The sequence below is a fragment of the Gallus gallus genome, chromosome 3 (assembly GCF_016699485.2).
Source record: "Gallus gallus isolate bGalGal1 chromosome 3, bGalGal1.mat.broiler.GRCg7b, whole genome shotgun sequence".
NCBI classification, from domain to species: Eukaryota; Metazoa; Chordata; class Aves; order Galliformes; family Phasianidae; genus Gallus; species Gallus gallus.
This window is the reverse complement of record NC_052534.1, coordinates 22,544,561-22,563,725: the sequence shown is the minus strand read 5'-3', so window position 1 is coordinate 22,563,725 and position 19,165 is coordinate 22,544,561. Positions and strand designations below refer to the sequence as shown.

The 19,165-nt window shown below is 40.9% G+C and overlaps 2 protein-coding genes and 1 non-coding gene across 14 annotated transcripts in view; all 3 read left to right on the top strand.

The window, feature by feature from the left end:
• The window catches only part of TRERF1 (transcriptional regulating factor 1), a 103,037-nt gene extending 94,311 nt beyond the window's left edge, over positions 1-8,726 (top strand). For 9 of the 12 annotated variants that reach the window (XM_040697388.2, XM_015283853.4, XM_015283849.4 and 6 more), the window contains 5 exons: positions 2,126-2,214; positions 3,030-3,143; positions 3,903-4,091; positions 4,580-4,788; positions 5,455-8,726. In XM_040697388.2, coding sequence (XP_040553322.1) covers positions 2,126-2,214; positions 3,030-3,143; positions 3,903-4,091; positions 4,580-4,788; positions 5,455-5,776 — 923 coding nt within the window. In that variant the 3' untranslated portion in view covers positions 5,777-8,726. The remainder of the gene's footprint in view (positions 1-2,125; positions 2,215-3,029; positions 3,144-3,902; positions 4,092-4,579; positions 4,789-5,454) is intronic. The other 3 variants (XM_040697391.2, XM_015283852.4, XM_040697390.2) reach the window with 1 other exon arrangement.
• Positions 8,727-9,040: 314 nt separating this feature from the next.
• On the top strand, positions 9,041-14,856 carry MRPS10 (mitochondrial ribosomal protein S10). Its single transcript, NM_001277576.2, has 7 exons — positions 9,041-9,084; positions 10,763-10,821; positions 10,924-10,996; positions 12,603-12,742; positions 13,172-13,280; positions 14,314-14,403; positions 14,667-14,856. Exons 1-7 carry the CDS (start codon positions 9,049-9,051, stop codon positions 14,751-14,753), a joined length of 594 nt encoding a protein of 197 aa, NP_001264505.2. The 5' UTR covers positions 9,041-9,048; the 3' UTR covers positions 14,754-14,856.
• Positions 12,884-12,958, top strand: MIR1598 (microRNA 1598). The gene has a single exon (NR_035084.1). It is a non-coding gene; the product is annotated as a microRNA 1598 (primary transcript).
• Positions 14,857-19,165: the final 4,309 nt, after the last annotated feature.

The following is a 19,165-nucleotide window of genomic DNA, read 5'->3' as shown; positions in this document are numbered from 1 at the left end:
CTGAATTTTCCATAGTTGTACAAGGGAATTCGTTCAAAGAAGTGATTTTTATCATTATTATTATTATTATTATTATTTCAGGAGAGATCTGGAGAGGTTTGCTGAAAACTAAAATCCATCCTTGGCTGTTGTCAAGCTTTTTGAAATGTTATTTTGACATAGTAGAATAGGTTTCTGGACCGAATCAGTGCATTTACCCCTTCTGAAAGGGAGGGTAAAAGCAAATGACTGGCAGGCGGTGTAGAAAGGGAGCAATGCTGGTTCAGGAAGGGAAAGACAGCAAGGCAGTGTGTCAGCAGAAAGATCTTTGGGTGATAACAGAATAAATAAAATTTGCTGCATGAAGCCAGTGCCTTTTTCTGACACTTAGACCGGGAGCTTTACTGTAAATCTCTGTGGAAATAGCTAATGCGTGCTTAGAGCCAGTACTGGAAAAGCGTACAGAAAACAGGTTGCAGAAAAGTTGATTTTGTAGTTTTCAGTATATAACAGAGTGGTGAGATACTCTCTAGGCTTGTGAGCCTGGGAATTGACACTGAAAAGCAAAACATTTGCAGTTAATAAAAAATGCATATATTGTTAGACTTAAATAACCTGCAGAGTTGAATACCACACGTGGTGGCAAGCCCAAGTTAATTGAGTTCAATGCAGAGGCAAGCATTTGTGTGGGGAATGGTAACACTGACAGGAATATTTGGGATTTCTTTTAATGATGAAAGTTGCACGTACCCTCAGACGGTCTGTAGTAGAATCTTCTCAGAGTCATTTCAAAGGCATCTGCTTTATGGCTTCTTGTATATCCTTCTTTTAATGTATGTGATGCCTACTATTACAATCAAGACACTGGTATTTGATGCAGTAGAGCAATTCTGTGCTCCTTCTGTTTGACCGATACTGAGGAAGCGCACATTCATTTCTATTTAAATGTTGATTTTGCATTTTCATGGGCAGTTAGGCTGGTGAAGCAAACAGAATAATAATATTTGAAAGCTTTATATACAGCTTCCATTAACCGATCAGGAAGCACTTTGCATGGTTTTCATGCTGCTGTACTCTCTCTGTCTACTTGAGGCCTCAATCACAAAGAATTGGTGTCTTACCTCAAGCCACATACAAGTGAAAAGCTGCAAAGGGATTTTTTGAGAGTTAGTGCCTGGAGAATTAAACAATAGATGGACTTCCGTGTAGCTGAAGATAAAGTGGTGTATGTAGGAATAGACAGTACAAGCACTGCATCTAAAATGATGAGCTCTGTGGTGATATTTGCCCATTAGAAAGAGACCTTGGGATTATGATGGTAGTTCTGTGAAAACATCAGCTTTGTATTTTACAACAGCTTAAAGAAAAAAAAAGCCACAAGTCAAATGTTAAGAAACTCGAGAACATGGTGATGCCACTGTGCAAGTCTGCAGATTGAGTATTATCTGCCTTTTTGGTCCCTGCATCTCTAAAGGAATGTTTTAGTACTGAAAAGTGTTCACAGATGGACAACAGTCATGGCCAGTGGTGTGGAAGTGACTTGGGCTTATTAGTCTGGAGAGGAGGAAAAAAATAAAGTGACAGAAGTGGAATGCAATCCCAAATAGCATGGAGGTGATGGTAAAGAATGGGTTCGTTTTCTCTTCCTCTTGAAGAGTGAGCGGTCATCCAGTGAAGCTACTTGGGAGCTGGGAATCAAAGAAAAGGAGGTGGTTTCTTCATGCAGAAGGTCTACTGATCTGCACAACTCTTTGGTAAAGGATACTGTGGTGGCAAGAGACCTAATTAGTTGGAAAGAAGATTGCATCAGCACTTAGAAGGATGGTTACTAAATAAGCAAATCGCAACAGATTAAAGAAATCCCCTGAACTGCAAGTGGTCAGAGGCTAGGAGAAGTTAGGGAGAGGCGTTTGTATTTGCTTGCCCTGATTTTACTGTTTCCTTGGCAACTGCCTGTGACTGCTGCTGGAGACAGAGCGCTGGTTAGGTGGACTTGAAGTCTGAGTCAGTACAGCCATACTTGCATTTGGGTAGCAGCAATCACAAGCATGTTCTTGAGGTTTCCCACTTTTGGTGTTACACCAACATAAAGGTGGTAGGTTTTTATTGCTTTTAACGAATTCACTGTATGTGTTGCTTTTTTAAGGCTCCGACAAATGGACACATCAAGAAAGGAGGCTGTTCAAAGAGGCATTGTCCACCTACAGCAAAGATTTTATATTTGTACAGAAAATGGTAAGGTGGTTTCTACCAACTCTTTTTTCCGTTTGATACTTTCCGTTCCCCTTCAGTTTCCTTCCAGTGACAGACCAGTTTATTGCAGGCATAGAACCAGTAGCAGATAGAAGGATGCCGTAAGGAGCGGTATTTTCCATTTGATGTACTTCTTTATGCAACTGCAGCACCAGTAAAAGGATAAAAATAATCTGTTCCTCTTGTAAAAGCTGGCATGTTGAAATCCAAGTCATGGCATTGTGAGTGGGACACACACGGTGACCAGCTAATGCCTTTGTGTTCTCCTGCAGTTTGTTAACAGCTACCTATGTCACAGGTGTTGTGCCTTGCACCCCAAAGGCTTGAAGCGTGTTCTTAAAGTGAGATTGTGTTTGAGCTTCATTTTCATGTTGTGTCACAAAGTGAAAAGAACAAATTGTGTGTCACAGGGCAGAATTAAATACCTTGGTTGTTGGCTAAAATGCTGGAAAACGTTTGGGGTTTTGAAAATGAAATCTTAATTCTCAGAGATGAGAATTTAGAACATCTGCTTATACTTGTGAGCTATAAGTACTTACTTCCTCGGTCATTATCCAACTGGTCTCTAGAGAATTTCAGAGAAGTGTACTGGAGCTGAAATGGTCAACACAAATTTGACTGAAAAGCAGTAATTAAAAAAATTATTCTGCAGGACTATTTTTGTTGTATTTGAATTGCCTTTATTTCTCCATTTGAATATTTGGTAAATAAAACCTTCATCTCAGAATATATTAAAGTTGTGTTGAATTAAAATGAAAACTTGAGGTTGAACTATTTCTGCAATTACTTACCTACAGGTTAAGTCTAAGACAGTTGCACAGTGCGTGGAATACTACTATACCTGGAAGAAAATCCTGCGCTGGGGACGGAAACACAGAACGCGTTTAGAGAAGAAAAGAGAGGAATGCATGGTAAGTCGAGAAGACATCGTATCAATGTAACGCTTGCTAATTTGGACATTTATCTTGTTTTGAGCAGGATGTTGAGCTAGGTGGCATAGGTCTCTTCTGACCTCTGTTATTCCATGATTCTGAAATATCTTCTGTATGAACTTTCTGGTACCTCGGCTACACTGGGGTTTTGTATTCCTGGACTGTAGTGGGATAGACAGTGCACTGGTCAAAACACTTCTAACTCTAGTTCAACTACTAGAGCTTTGCTACCAGTTAAATAGATAATCATCTATAAATCAGCCCTCTGTGTATGTATGTGTGACCACGCATGCCTGAAAAGTGCTCTGACACTGTGATAAAACTAGCATTTATACAGACTGGCAATGAATTCATAGTGTGAGGGGACTGAATTACAGGTACTCCAAGCATTCTTCAGAGGCATGTTTGATTTTTTTTTTTTTTTAGGTAAATCATTTAATTCAACTATGAAAATATAGTGTACATCACCATCCTAAAAGTGGGGGGCAGTGTTGCACCTTGGCATCTGTAGGCTTCTGGACCACAGCTCTGTACTATAGTTGGAGGGCATTTTGAGTGCAGCTGTGAAGTTTCATTACCTGTAATTTATCCGTGAAGTTATGGTAGCTCCAGCAAGACCAGAATTTGAGCCAGGATGGGGAAAAACACTGAACCGTGGTAGCACACTTGGCTATGTACTACTATTTACTAGTACTTCGCCATATTCCTAGTATTTCTTAAATGCTCCATCTATTTCAGACAAGTGGAGAAGAGGAAGTGTTAGAGGAAGATGAGGAGATTGAAGAAGACAGAAAGGAAGAAAGGGAAATGCAGAAGTCTCCTGACCCACCAGCTATCCCTCTTGTTGGACCTATAGACCTGCCTACCCTTCAGAGTCTTTCACTTTCTTCATCCTCTTTCATCTGTGAAATGCCAAACTGTGGTGCTGTACGTGTGTTTCATGTCTTCAAATAATAGCGGGGGCTTCATATCTTAACATGCAGTGATTTTTGGAAATCAGATGTTAAGGCAATTCCTGGCCAGTGATACCTCCTGAATATCTTCAGGCAAATGATTTTGTCTGCTTTGAAATCCCTTATCATTCAATACAGGCAATATGCAGATCTGTACATAGAATTGTATGATGTAGGGATGAGAAGTGCTATATAATGACAGCCCTGATTACCTTTTTGTTAACAACTGTAATAGTAAGATAGCTCATTGGTTTTCATTTATTATGACTAAGTTAGTTTAATTCTAATGGGAAATAGCTGAGAGCAAGCAACATTTGAACAGGAAAATTGTTTGTGTGCATATCTGACATGTACAGTTGTTTTTAATAATACGCATTCATTATACTTCTTCACGCAGTTCCTATTGCAAGGCAGTCTTTCTTGATTTTTGTTTTTAATTCTCTCCACTCTGCTCTCCATCAGGTGTTCAGTTCCCGACAAGCACTAAATGGCCACGCTCGCATTCATGGAGGTACAAATCAGGTGACAAAGCCACGATGCACCATTGCAGGCACTAAGCAGAAATCTGGTACACAGAGCGGGTACTGCTCCATCAAGAGCTCACCTGCCCACAGCACAACAAGTGGTGAGACCGACCCAACAACAATTTTTCCTTGTAAGGAATGTGACAAGTAAGTGAATATAACTGTCTGCAGTACTGCACCACATCTGCATATTTATATCTCAAACAAATAGTACTGAAACAAACTATTTATTTTGCTCTCGTGGTCTCGAAAGATCAGTTTCCCCATAAGACGTCATGTTCTCTTACAAATTCTTCAGAGGTTTTGCATGACAGTTTGGAGCTTTGCATGACAATTTGGATGCTTCCCCTGCAGCATTTCATCTAATATTCCTGGATTTACTTCTCTGTTAGAGTTCCTACACATGACACTCCAGTTTCCTGCTTCATTACAGACTTGCATGGCATGGGCGGGGGTAACTTTCTCTATTACTTTGCTTGAGTTTGTCCATTCTAATGTGAGATTCCTTCACTTTCTGCCTTTTGTCTAAGAATGTAGTGAAACTGAGCTCAGGCAGAATTAGGATGTGCATAGATACTGAGGCAATTGTGGGAACTGCAAAATAGCTTCAGCAGAGTCAGAGTAGGCCATTTTGATGCTGACAGGATGTACAAATCTGGTAGTCTGTCCCTGAAATTCTCACCATGGCATTGCAGACTTCTATTTCAGGACAAGGAGGCAAATGTACTGATAGGTTGTTGAGTGTTTTTTGGCTCCCTTCATCAAAAGCAATGTACTTTTATCTGCTTTTTTTTTTTTTCTTTAAAATTTTAGAGTATTTTTCAGAATCAAAAGCCGCAATGCTCATATGAAGACACACAGACAACAAGAAGAACAGCAGAGACAGAAGGCTCAGAAAGCTGCAGTGGCAGCAGAAATGGCAGCCACTATTGTGAGAACTACTGGGCCAGCTGGGCATAGTTTGATCCCTCTGGATCATATGAGTTTGGTTAAACATGTTGGAAATGTCGGTGACATTGATGACGATGTTGTTCAGGAGTTAGGTGGTGTCATGGAAGAGCATGAAGTCATGGATGCTGACCTTTTATTGGATGATGAAGATGCAGACCTACTGCAGGATGATGCTGAGTTGTAAATAAAGTTGTTTGATAAAGACAGCTACTGAGCACACCCTGAATGCATCAGTCAGGGAACCTGGACTGTTCGTTTATTCCCCACTGATTGTAAACTACCTGATGAAAAATGATAATTCTTTTATCCAGGTCCAGAAAAGAAATATGCTTTTTTTCCCTTTTTTATTAATTTGTGTTTCTGGGGGGGAGGGGGGAAATAAATACTTGGTACAAATATTCTTATAAGGTGTTTTATCTGGGCTTATTTTGCTGGTATCTTCCAAGGCCACTAATCGGAGAAGTTCACGGTTCTGCTATCATTTCCCTCAGTAGGATCTTTAGTCTTAAACTCTTCCAGGTTTCACTTTACCCCACTTACAAGGATATCTTCACACACTTCTGATGGATTTTTTTTTTTTTTTAATTTTATTTTTTGCCTGAACTGGATCACTTCCAGCATCTTCTAGAAACTAAATGTCATCTTTATTAAGGAGATGATTATGTTCTTTTTTCTTTGTGCTGTCATTTTAAGGGAAGTAGAGAAAAAAATCTGCTTTAACTGTGAAATAAATACAGGAGTGACTGTATCATCTTTAGTATCACAGTACTTTTTCAGTTCTGTCTTGCCTTAATGCATATATGTTAGGCAGTTCATAAAAGCTTTGGTTACACTGTACATTTTAGAGCTTCACTTCTAACAAGGCTTTGATCTGCTGATTTTAAAATGACCTAATTCAAGGATTGAAGAAAGATGATTGTGCTGTGGTTCACATCAACTCATGGGAACACTGAATCAAGAGCACTGCCTTGGCAATCAGATTGCACTGGAAATATATTTTGATGTGACAATAAATCACACTGTTGAATAGCCATGTCAGTGATTTCAGGAACATATTTTTGAGCAATGCAGGAGCTTACTCTCTTAATAGGCAAATACAGGGAGACATTCTTGCCTGTGAAACAGAGATTGATGGGAGTATATGCCTACAGCATATGTTAGTTATTATTCTTACGCGTGAAATGTTGCTCTTGTGCCATTTTCAGTCTTCCTCATTACATCAAATTCAATGTTGTTTACTTCATAAAACATACTCCAAAGGTGAGATGACGTTGCTGTTTAATTACTGTTTCTCCTCTTTCACGCTCAGATCTACCTGCCTGATGTCTAAATTCACTTCTATAAATTTGGTTTTCTACTTCAATAAAATCTCAAAATAATCGTACCCTACAAAATCTTTAGAAAATCTAGAACCACGAGAAGAAATTGAGTTAGGTTGAGTGGACCTACAGAACAAGAGCACTGATTTTTGAACTTTCACAGGTAGTAGCACTGATTTTCTTGTGAATCTTGCACAGTGGAGGAGTGTTGCTAATTTTATAAAATATTTTATAAGACTGACTTCAGATCTTCCAGTTTCCAGTTTTTTTATGGGTGGTGGTTTGGTTTTTTGTTTTTTGGTTTTTTTTTGTTGAGGTCTTTTTGCCACATTTCTAACATTTTAAGTGGACTCTGAGAGATGGAGGATCTTATTTTCTACTGTCTGTCTTTTTTGTGTAACTATGCAAAATGAGGGCAAACCACAGTACCTTTGTATAGGAGTACTGGACCACAGTTTCAAAACCAGTGGGACTCAGTAGCAGAGGGGTGACTTCTCTGTCAAAGCCAAATACGCAAATCCAGATGGCCTTGAAGTTTCAACTTCACGTCGAATGTTCTGATAGTAAAGAACAACCCTTTAGGAGAAGGGCAGTCGCTTCTCAGTTTTAGTTTAGTGAAGTTCCTGTCTATGTGGCTTGTTCTAGTTGTCTTTGGGGGTTCAGAGACTTTTTAGTTAGTTTGGACCAGAGGGGGGGGACTTTGCTCCCACTGCTACAGAATGGATGATGTTCTCAATCGCTGTGCCTGTGTGTTTCAGGGGATGAGGCACCAGCCTTCTTTCCTTTCCTGAACTGTCAGCACACTCCCAAACAATTCTGTCTGTGCTGTGACACTTTCACAGGGCCTGTGCAACCAGGTTCAGCTGGCTGAGTGCTCAGCTGTGTGCTCCCAGCCAAATCCCAATGGTACATCTTGTAGCCTGCACAAGTCTTAGTATTTGCAAAGTAGGAGCTCTTGTGAGCTGTGACCTGGGTTGGTTTCTAGGGGCCTGTGGTACAAACAGCGCAGTAGAGCCTGCTTTCTCTTCCAAGCCTGTATCATTTTGAATTTCAAGGACCTTTCTGGGAAAGGCTGCTACCCTGGCAAAATGGAAACGTTTTCAGGTTCCCGTCTTGGTCGTGGGAAGAAAGCTGTGTGTAAGCAAAATGGTCGTGGAAGTCAGTGAGAGTTCTTCTTGAAGAACGGAGTGAAGTACAGTAGGAACTTGCAGGCTCCATTCTGAAGAGCAGCTCTGTGCTAAAGAATCGACAGTGAAACCTCTCTAGCAACATCTGGGCAGGTACCTGTGCTACACCTGGTGTGGACATATAAATACACGTGTAGATATGCCTGGGTCTGTCACACTGCTCAGGTGCCGTTGTACTGTACTGCCAAGACGACCATCCAACAACAACCAAAGAAACCACTCACAAAGACAAAAGAAGCAATGTCTCACACAGCACACGGTGTAGGCACCTGACGTGGACTTCCCCAAGTGTGGCCCTGGCTGATGTTACACAGCTGTTGTTCTCTTTGTACATATGGCGGACAGTTTGGTTTCAGACAAGCTGTTTTCTTACTGATGGTTGATGATGGAAAACTGTTCACTGTTCAACTCGGTCCTCTTTGCTAAAACCTGTACATACAGAAAGCATATTTTATGAGAAAAAAAAAAAATCTTATTTTCAATATTTAACTGTTATTTTATTAGAAGATGGTTGTACATATTTTAGGTGCTTTAGTGTAAAAAAAAGAAAAAAAAAAGAAAAAAAAGCAGACTGTTAATTTTAGGCGGAAGAGGAAGTAACAAAATAAAAATATCGATGCGTTTCATACAGCCTGTGATCTGTGCTGGTTTCAGGTCCTGCTGTCAGCAGGGAACGCGTGTGACAGCGGGCAGCGCCCTCGCGGCCAGCCCGGCTATGAGGGGCCGCCGAGCACAGCGCGCCTGCGGGCGCCACAAGGCCTGCGGCGCCCCGCCTCCGTCTCTCCCGCGCGCGGCCCTGCCCGCCGGTGCCGCAGTGCTGCGCCCGAGGGAGCCGCGGTTCCGCCATGCCGAAGGGCGGCGCTCTTCCGTAATCAGGACAGCGGGGAGCGGAAGGTGGAGGGAGAGGCCGTTCTCTTCTTCCGGGTCGCGCTCTTCTGGCTTGAGGCAAGATGGCGGCGCGGTGCTTGTGGAGGAGGCTTTGCCAGGTGGGATGTGTTTCCTGGGGGCCGGTCCTGGTCGGTGCTGTCCCTTTAGCTGCTGGTTAGGGTTCCGTGGCGTGGGGCCGTGCTTCTGCCTTCCGCCATACGTGTCGGGGCTCCGGAATGCCTTGTTTTTTAGCTTGTTGTAACCATTGCTCTGGTTGTAAGGGGCTAACGAGGAGCAGTAACTGGGATCTGGAGGTTTTGAACCGAGCTTGTTTCTGGTCTTGAAGCCTCAGGTCTTGAACCTACAACGTGAAAACCGGGAAATCTTTTCAGATATGAAGTAGTGCTGTTTCTGCTGTTGCAGACTTTTAAAAGCAATTGCCTTCTCACACGTTGAGAGGATTCTGATGCGATGCATTTCCCATTGGGTTTCTGAAGCCCCAAACTCTCCCCCTCTGTGCATGCACTATCTCCTGGACTTGCTCCCCTTGAAGGCATCCATCTCTTGTGTGCTCCAGGATCTCCTCCAACAAACTGAGGCTGATGTGCACTGGGAAGGAGTGTTTCAAATTGGGAATTGAATTCTGTATCACTTTGATTGTCCTTTCTACATTCTGTGGTAGCCATTAGTGAGAGGGCATCAAGTATTTAAGTCAGAGAGTGAAAGAAGCTGCTAAAACATTTTAATGCTGAATACCATCTTTGTTACACGGGACGCTTCAAGTATTGCTTTATTCAGGTTTGCACAGAGCACCTTTGATTTTATTTTACGAGAACTTTAGATTCAGATAATATGCACGATGATGCGGTGCTGTAAAGGCTTCATACTGCCTTTGAATGAGGGGAAGGTGGTATTGTGATTTCAGACACAGAATGAAGGTGTAAGGATCAAGGTAATTTCCTTACATGTCTTTAACTTTGAGAGGTAGGTCTCAGGGAGTTGTTAACGTGAACTTTGCCAAATGCAGAGTTAGTGGTAGGAAGCTAAAAGCCGTGTCAGAAGGGAGAGATTTCTCTGGTACAAAAGATGTATGGTATGTCTTAATTTGGGTTCGCTACTTAACCATAAGCGGTTCAATAAGATTAATGTGTTTGTTAGAACTGTTTCTGTGTTCTCTTCAATAGGACAAATGTTCAAAACCACAGGGAATGTTTTGTTGAAAAAAAACGTGAAATTTCAAGTTCAGTTCAGAAGCTGATTTTTTCTGCGGTATCCTTTATAGGACACTTCTCAACTGCTTTTACAGCAGCAAGTCATGCTTATGTTCATCTAAGGAGGTTTACACCGTACTGTCAAAATAGAACTATAGAGAAAGCATTACTATATATAAAAATGGTATCTGATACCGCACAAAATGTATTTTCTAATAAAGAGTTGCTTTGTGATTGCTGTTTGGCTGTCTGGTTAATCATAGCTGCAAACTGTTGTATTATTTCCCTAATGTGTGGGATTTCTCTTCATTGTGTTTGTTTGATGATTGTTTGTCTGTTTGCTCTGTGAGATTTGTGTATGTGTGGATGGGACTTGCCGTTATTCTTATGACCCTATTGTATGTAATTCCATGCTCCTGTTTTCCTTTGTTTTCTAATGGAGCAGGCCTTACGGTTTGGCAGATGAATGTCAAGCAGTGCCTTATGCTCTGTTGCTCATCCAAGTAACCTTTGATAAACCTATATTATTAGCTGGCTACTTTCCAGTGAAGTAAAAAAAGGCAATTTGACCATTTGTTTTATACAGGGATCGTCTTTTCCTGTCAGCTATGCAAGCAGAGTTATGCAAAAGCAGTGTTTTCTTCCGTAAGTTTAAAAGACCCTCCTCCCTTCCACTTTCCCCCACGCTCCCTCAAAAAGTGCAGCTTTAACATTTATTTTGTGCTCTCCCCTTTACCATAAATCTAGAAACATGGACTTGGTGGGAGGACGGTTCTCTGGATCCCACGTCCATACAGAGGAGCCTAAGACTAATCCTCTGGTAAGTGTTTCACAGAACAGGGCATTGGATGCCATCGTAATTAGAAAGAGAATAGAGGGAAGTAGGAAATCCCTCTATTTCAGGTTGTTGGGTTTTTTTTAAGTCTTGATGATGTCAAGTTGGCCTTAGAGTAAGAAACAGTTTAGATTACTCCTGTTTGAGTTTGCGTTTTCAGCAGGATTCCTGTAGCTCACAGTCGCCTCTGTCGCTTTCCTCCTTTGTAGTGTCTGTGTTTTGGCTTTGGGAGAAAAGCCATGTTGATAACACACCAATGTTTTAGTTAATGCTGAGCAGCCCTTTACAGAGCCAAAGATGCTTCAGTTTCTCAGCTTCTCATACTGCTCTGCCAGCGAGGGGACTGAAGGGTATGGGGAGGGGGCAGGACCAGGGCAGCTGACCTGAACTGTCCAAAGGGATATTCCGTACCATAGGGCATCTTCTTGTAAAAGCTGTGAAAGTGAGAGGAGTTGACTGAGGGGCTGCTGCTGCTCAGAGGCTGGCTGGGCATCGATCAGTGTGTAGTGAGCAGATGTGCTGTGCATCCCTCGCTTTGTGTGTGTGCGTGTATCGTAGAATCATACAATCACCAAGGTTGGAAAAGACCCGCAGGATCACCCAGTCCAACCATTCACCCATCACCAGTAGTTCTCACTAAACCATGTCCCTCAAAACAACATCCAAACATTCCTTGAATATATATAGAGTAAGAGAGGAATACAAACACACACACACATATGTAATATTTCTTTATACTATTTATTTATATATTACATTACTATTGTTTTTGTTGTCTTTCTTTTCTGTTACAGTAAATAGTTCTTATCTCAACCCACAAGTTCTACTGGGTTGTTTTTTTTCCCCCCACTTCTCTCCCTACTGGGAGGGGGCAGTGAGTGAACAGCTTGTGGTGCTGAGCTGCCTGCCAGGTTCAACCACAACGCAAACCCAGCCTTCCTGCCACATCTGCTGTGTGCTGGAGTTACTGCTCTGAACTGCATGAGAGCAAACCAGGGCTTTTCAGATGAACGGTGAGCCCAGGCCATTAGAAATGAATGTTCAAACTAAGAGTCATAATGCTGTAACTTGAAAGTCACAGACTTCTAACCTGGGCAAATAGAAAGGATAATATGCCTGGGGAAGACTGGTATATTTAAATGGCTTTATTTTAGGAAGGTGAGAATTCTTGTACCTGTCCATAACGATAACCAAGAAAAGTTTGAGAATTTCATGTGTTTTCACACTTCTATTTAAAATGCTCATATTGCTGCTCCAGACTTGCTTTAACAAGAAGTTTTTTTGTGCCATTGCAAGTGTTGTCCTTTTAGCTGGCATTCCCTTTGCATTCTTGATTGAGAAATTTTGCCTGAATATTCAGAAGTTAGGTTTCTCTTCACACTTATCAGGACTAATAAGACAAAGGGCTGTTGATGGAGATTAATACAGTTATCCTCTTGCAGGTAAATATCAAATGAGGAGATAATGGTGTGTGTGTGTTTTTTTTTTTGTCTCTTACAAATGGGGCACACAGGCTAAGAAGATACGTAGCGATTGGATTAATGGAGGAGAACATGGAGTGGTAACACTTACCTTTTCTTAAAAACTGCAGGTGTCTATTTCAGATGAACCAGAAGTACTGTACCGGAGACTGTCCCTTTTAGTTAAAGGCCACGATAGAGCTGTGTTGGACAGCTATGAGTATTTTGCAGTGCTTGCAGCTAAAGAACTTGGCATAACTGTTGAAAAAGTGTAAGTAACCAATCTCTAGCATCATGTCGTGTCAGGTGCTTTTTATATGATCTACTGTAACTCAAGTTCTGTGCTTACAGGTATCTCCTTTTCTAGAAGAAATGTGTTTAATCTGACATTCCTTCTCAGGTTGTGAATCTGACACTTCTTAGATGGTAGCACGGCAATGAGCATGCAGAAGCAGTGCTACTTTCAGTGCTGCCATAGAAGGATTGTATTGTAACTGCATGAAAGATACCAGGAATACTCTTGTTACGGTCATCAGTGCTGTAGCATTAATACTAAACTGTACCAGTACTTCATACTGCCTTGTGGATCTTCTAAATGTCAGATAAGAGCAGAGATTTCACCATAATCTCAGATAATTCATATTAACATCATTCATATAAAATCCACCATTCCAACATTTTCTCTTTGTACTTTGTTCAGACATAAACCTCCAAAGAAGATAGAACGACTCACGCTTTTGAAATCTGTACACATTTACAAGAAGCACAGAGTTCAGTATGAAATGAGAACACATTACACCTGTCTGGAGGTAAGAAAGATGGAAAAGGAAGAAATATTAATTCATTTAGCTTGGGGAGTTGAGTGCTGGATATATAGTAGGAGAGAGCTGATGTAGGTACATCACATGTAGCACAAAATATTCTGAATGTACAGCCCATCTAATTTTTGCCTTTAAGGCTGATTTTGACCAGTATGTGAAGGAATGATTTAAAAATAAGGTAGATATCACAGTTACCTTTATATATTTTATGCTCTCAATTTCCAATGATCTGTGGGATAAGAACTTTCTCAAGGAAGGGAAGATGCTGCAGGTAAGTGATAGTCATTGCTAGTCACTGACAGTCCTGTTCTCCAGGAGTTTGCTTGATATTTTGAACGCTTTTGCCCCGTGCAACGTCATGTGACAAACTAAAATTGTAAGGGGAGAAATACCAGAAAGGAAGTGTGTACAAACCACTAGCTCTGTGGCTGGTGACGCAGACTTATATATGGTTTAGAATGCAGCTGTGGTTGACTTTCTTAGAAAAAAAAGTTTACTGCCAGCATTTTGTGGCCTCTAGGTCTATTATGGTGCAGTTGTGCTTAGTAACATGTGTCTTTGCCCTCAGTGCTCTGACAGTAGAGCATTACTGATGGCTGCCCACAGACCATAAATACAACTTCTGCTTTCCAAGAGAAACTAGAATCAAGAGCATGGTAGAGTTCTGGGGTTGGGGGATTTCTATCCAGCTTGAATGTTGAGGGTATTAAAAATGCTGTGAGTTCTTGCATAACCTGCAACTTGATCTGATACTTGCAGTATTAAGGTCCACCATTTCTATCATAATCAATACGTATGAGCACAGAGTATATACAGTTCTGCATGAAATTGCTACTTTATACTTGCACAAGATATGTACTGCTTACCTGGCCGAGCTGAATTCTATGGGAGCTGGCCTAGTGTAAGATGCTTCGACCCACTGCAAGAACTAGACAAGTCAGAGCAAACTCCTTTTTTTCACATTCTGTTTGAAGTATTGGTAATAGACCTTCACTAAAAAACCACATTACTTCTGTTTTAGTTAAAACACCTAACGGGCAGTACTGCTGCAGTGTACTTAGAGTATGTTGAACGAAACTTACCTGAAGGGGTTGCCATGGAAGTAAAAAAGGTGAGTTTCCATCTCATGTTATTAACTGCCGTGAGATTAAATCCAGATGCAAGTACTAATAATTACTGAGTTTGTTACAAAGTCAGTAGAGGAAACGTGTGGCTGTAAAGACCGTGTTTTGTAGATATTAAAGGAGGCTGTATTACTCAAAAACGTCACTAGGTGGCACTTTCAATCCGATAAATATCTGAAAGCAAAATAAAGCCAAGTAGTTAGATGTTAACTAATTGGTATAATAAATTGTTTCCTTCCTTCTGTACTAGACTAAGATAGAGAAAATACCTGAACACATCCAGGAGCCAGTCTGGGATACGCTACCTCAAGTAGAAGAAGCAGAAGTCAAATCATGAATTCACCAGGTACTTGGGTGTTAGTGCTGGAACTAGTTGCTCCTAGCAACCTAATTTACTAAGACAATCTACTGATAAATAAAAGTCCCGTTTTATAAAGTAATCATGTATATTCTTGCTTTACTGAGTTATTCTTGATCATGGCTCCAGAACTTGCAGACTGATTGAACATGGGTAAAGTGAAGAAGCTTGACTGCATGCTCTGATCAGAAGTTGTCATCAACTGTAATGTTTTTAGAAAGTTAAAACATATTTATAAATAACCTAGATCTCCATTTGATAATGAGTGGCTTCTGAATTCGGAAATACTTAGAAAATCCTGCTCGCATTGGTGTAAAGTTTAAGGTAAAGGATACCAGACTGTTTGGCAGTTTTTTGTTATCGCTACTTTGAAGTAAGTAAATCCCAGCTGCATATACAGCTTACATATTGGCATGTAGTAAGTCAGAGCACGCAATCTTAAGGAACGCTGAGGCATAATGAGACTTTTCTATGCTCTTACAGTTCCAATAGCCTCATTTCCAGTATTGTTAACTGGTTGCTAAAAGAACAACTCATTGATTCCAGTACAAATATGAGCTTTCTACAGGTTTAAGTCTCTAATTTTATGAAGTAGCTGTAGGACCACATTGCAAAGTAAATGCATACTAGAAAGTGTCATTGTACATAGGACAAACAGTGTATTAAATACTTTATTTCATGGCAGGGAAAGGTATAGCCTTTTTCTAAAGTGGGTGGGTTGGTTATTCAGTAAACCTAGTCTAGCTGGACACCAGTTATGCTCAGAGGGAGAAAAAAGAGTACACATAGCAAAAGGGTGCTCAGCTAACTTGGAGGTTACTTCACTGTGAATCAAAAGAGATACTGCTAGGTGCAAAACAGTCAGTGGCTTCAGACTGCATTAAGCACTTTGGCTTTACTAGGCTAGCAGTAGGACAGAGCTGTGGAAACCTACTTTGGCTGTAATTTTACTGCTGTTAAAATAATCTACATAAGGAATACCCTTGACCAGACAGCTGAAGAGCCTGGACCATACTTGCTGACAGTACTCAAAGTCACGTTCACAAAAGAAAAGAAGCTTAGTGTTATTATCAGACAGAAGTGCACAATCTTAATGGGAAATAGCTGAAAGATGAGAAATCAAGCTTGTGCTTGAAGATCAGCTATGTTTTCTAGTTGTAGAGAGGCCCAAAGCTGTCTTAGGAGGGATGTTTCAAGACAGTCAGTAAAACTGGTATCATTCATGACAGAGCGGAAGCTGCCTGAGCATATTCTGCAATATGCCCCAGAAAACAAAAAAAAAAAAAAGTAGTTAATCAAATCCCTTAGGAGAAGATATACTGCCTGCTTATCCCTTGAAAGTATTTGCTATCCACAATTTCAAGCTGTTCCTCCGTTTAGTAATAATAGCATTTCTTAAAATCATATCAGATATTATATAACAGTAAGGAAGAAACTGTGTGCTGGCCTGGTTAAATGAAACTGATGCTTCAGAGGAACAGCTTCTTTCAATTCTGTATGATATTTTCTTCCAATTTGCCGTGTCTTAGTTTTGTATAAGCCACCTGCCAAATCCCAGCTGTATATAGCATCAAAATGCGCTTGTGCTCAGTGCTAAGTCTTCCACCTCTTAGTTCGATGCTCAGTAAGGTTAAAGGGTTGTCTTTTATTGTCTTTGGTGTTCTATTCTGGGTCTTCAGTTTCTGACTAAATGGCCAGCCAGTGTGGCATTTCAGTTGGCTGACAGTTTTAGTTATCAGACCTTAATAGGATCAGACTTAGGTAGCAGCTGTGGAAAATATTAACTCACATAAGCAGCCCCCAGGCAGGAAGGCATACTTTATCTTTGGAAAGGTGTTATTAGTAGAGAACTTTTTGTCTGCAGCCTCACCATATACTGGGGAAAGCCAGTCTGCCTCAGTCTACCTTTAAAACAATCTCTGGACCTCAACAGTGTTGACAGAACTGTACTTAGCAGCTGTCACAGACTACCTGCACCCTGAGAAAGCAGAATTACCTGCACAGAGTCTGATTGTTACAGGCCAGTATTTAACAGCACTGCTTTGTAGGCCATACTTCTCATCCTTATTTTTCCCTGCACGAAACTTTCTTCTTTTTGAGACTGTGATCCTTCATTACCTGCTGTAGTCTTCCCTCCATGTTTAGGGATTTCCTCAGGCATAGCAACACCTTTATCTCTGGTTATGCGTTTGCATAACATGATAACTGCAGTATGTTCTGATCATCTTTTTTCTTCCGCTGATGTGGCTTCTGACTTTCACAGCAAGTTCCTGATCCTCACTCAAGAACTTTGGATTAACCATATTGTCAAGAACCCTTTTGGTTGTTTACTTCTTTTCCTGTTCTTTTAGTACACGTTTCTCTAGCTTTGCATTTTTGCTACTTTCTTAGCAAGTGCCGAGACCAGTGTTCCAGTTATTGTTCCACGTCTTTTCTGAAGTCATCTTTTTACCTACCAACCATCTCCTCTGATTTCCGATAAGAATAATTCAGTTGACTTTTAGAGGAAGTAAGAAAATGCAATGCTTCACATTGCTTATAAACAACAGTATTTGAGCATGTTGTATTTTTTTTCTTTTAAGTTAGACATCCAAAGCTTAAATGACACCCAGGCAGATTTGTAACGGGTCTGAAATACCTGCTTTTGCATTCATGGAGCAAAATCACCAGGATCACTGATTTCATGCCCTGAAGTAAAGGCAATGTGTCCCTCATGGGACTTTCTGTGCATCACAATAAAGTATTCCTCGCTTTTGAGAACTCCAGACTGAGTCTGAAACAGTCAAGGCACTGTCAGTGTTGCTGTATGTATAAACTAATACTTCCTCCTTTCATTGATTTTCAGCCATGGAACTGAACTGAATCCTTAGCATCAGTTCAAAATCAGTGCCCTTCTTGTGAAGGAAACATGAGGTGAAAAGTCTTGATAACATTCGGTAACAGTGCTCAACTTTCAATGTGCAGTACCCCATGGTTTTACCCTGTAACCTGGACACAGATTCTTAATCCTGCTGCTCTCACGTCTGGCTGACACTTCATTAGTCCTATCTAACAAACATGTATTAACCCAGGTCAGTCATTCAGAGGGCCAGATTTTAAAATGTATAAGGTAATAGGTTTTTTTTTTTCTTCTCTCTTTCTGTGTGGTCTTACTATTTATGAACTTAGGCAACAATAAAACAACCAACCTTCAAACTTTTGCTTTCCTGCTGCCCAATTCAGAATTCAGGTTTCCCTATGCTCTGTGGCATTTGAAGATAGGCACTTGTAGTCTGAAATCAGTTCTGACCCTTTGCACATTAAATTCCAGCCTGCTGATGTACTCTCACTGAGCACTTTAGAATAAGAGAACTGAAAATGCTCAAGAATGCAGACAGTTACACAGTGAACAAATATTTGATGAAGTTCACCCATACTTTAAAAGCTAAGGCAGACAACTCAAACCATTGCTTTAACAGAAAGAAAGCAGCAGTGTTTGTAAAAGTTCCATGCTGTCAGAATGCTTCTTTACAACCATCTTGAAGCTTGTTTAGGCAGATTTCTAGCATTTTCTGCCAGTATGAGCAAATAAATTTCCATAGATTGGAAAACAGATGCCGGTATAAAGCTGTTCTGGAGCCCCAAGAGTGTTAGTAAGTACTAAGAGAAGTATCATGAAAGTAGTTCCTTATGATAGAGAACTTCAACATGCTGTCAGTAAGACTGTCTCAGTCTGAATAGGACTGGGTTAATGCTGGCACTGTAGGTAGACAAGTCTTCAAGTCCGTTCAGTCATCAGAATCATTGGTAACTGTAGGTTAGAGGGGGATTTCCTGAAGCAAGTACTTTCCCACTAACAGCCGCCAGCCTGCTTTGGGGGCCAAAAATATACAGACCAATATACCATGTAAACAATTCTATAAAGAGATGTTTGGTTTGTTCAGGTTTGTAGAAGCTGCCCACCAGTGCTTGCATACCTCATCCAGTTAATTTGTAACTGACAGGGCGCTGCAAGTACAGTGAAGAAAAACAACCCCTTAAGAGAAGGTAGAAAGTTTGGGTGGTTTTTATGCTGTGTATTTTATTTGATACTTGGAGGCAGCAGCTGTCAGACATTACTGTATTGATCACCAGTGCTAAGGAAAGCAGGAGGTTCCGTCACGGCTCTGGTTTTGGATCTTGAGGTATTTCCCTTTTAATCTCCACGTTTATGTGAGAAAGCACGTCAAGATAACACCAAGATACTGCTTGTCTTTGTGTGAGGACAACAGGAATGCATCAGGAAGTGATGGGCATTATCAGAGTGAGCTGTGGGATGGAAAACAGAAGTATACGTGAGCATAGGCTGTGCTGAAGGAAGAAGTGAACTGCCTTGCCTCGTCAGTTACTTGGGATCCGTATCTGAAGCGATC

Coding starts and splice junctions, on each gene's coding strand:
- MRPS10 (NM_001277576.2), top strand. CDS start 9,049: ATGGCGGCGCGGTGCTTGTGGAGGAGGCTTTGCCAG. Junction 9,085..10,762: donor TGTGGAGGAGGCTTTGCCAG/GTGGGATGTGTT, acceptor TGTTTTATACAG/GGATCGTCTTTTCCTGTCAG. Junction 10,997..12,602: donor AGCCTAAGACTAATCCTCTG/GTAAGTGTTTCA, acceptor TAAAAACTGCAG/GTGTCTATTTCAGATGAACC.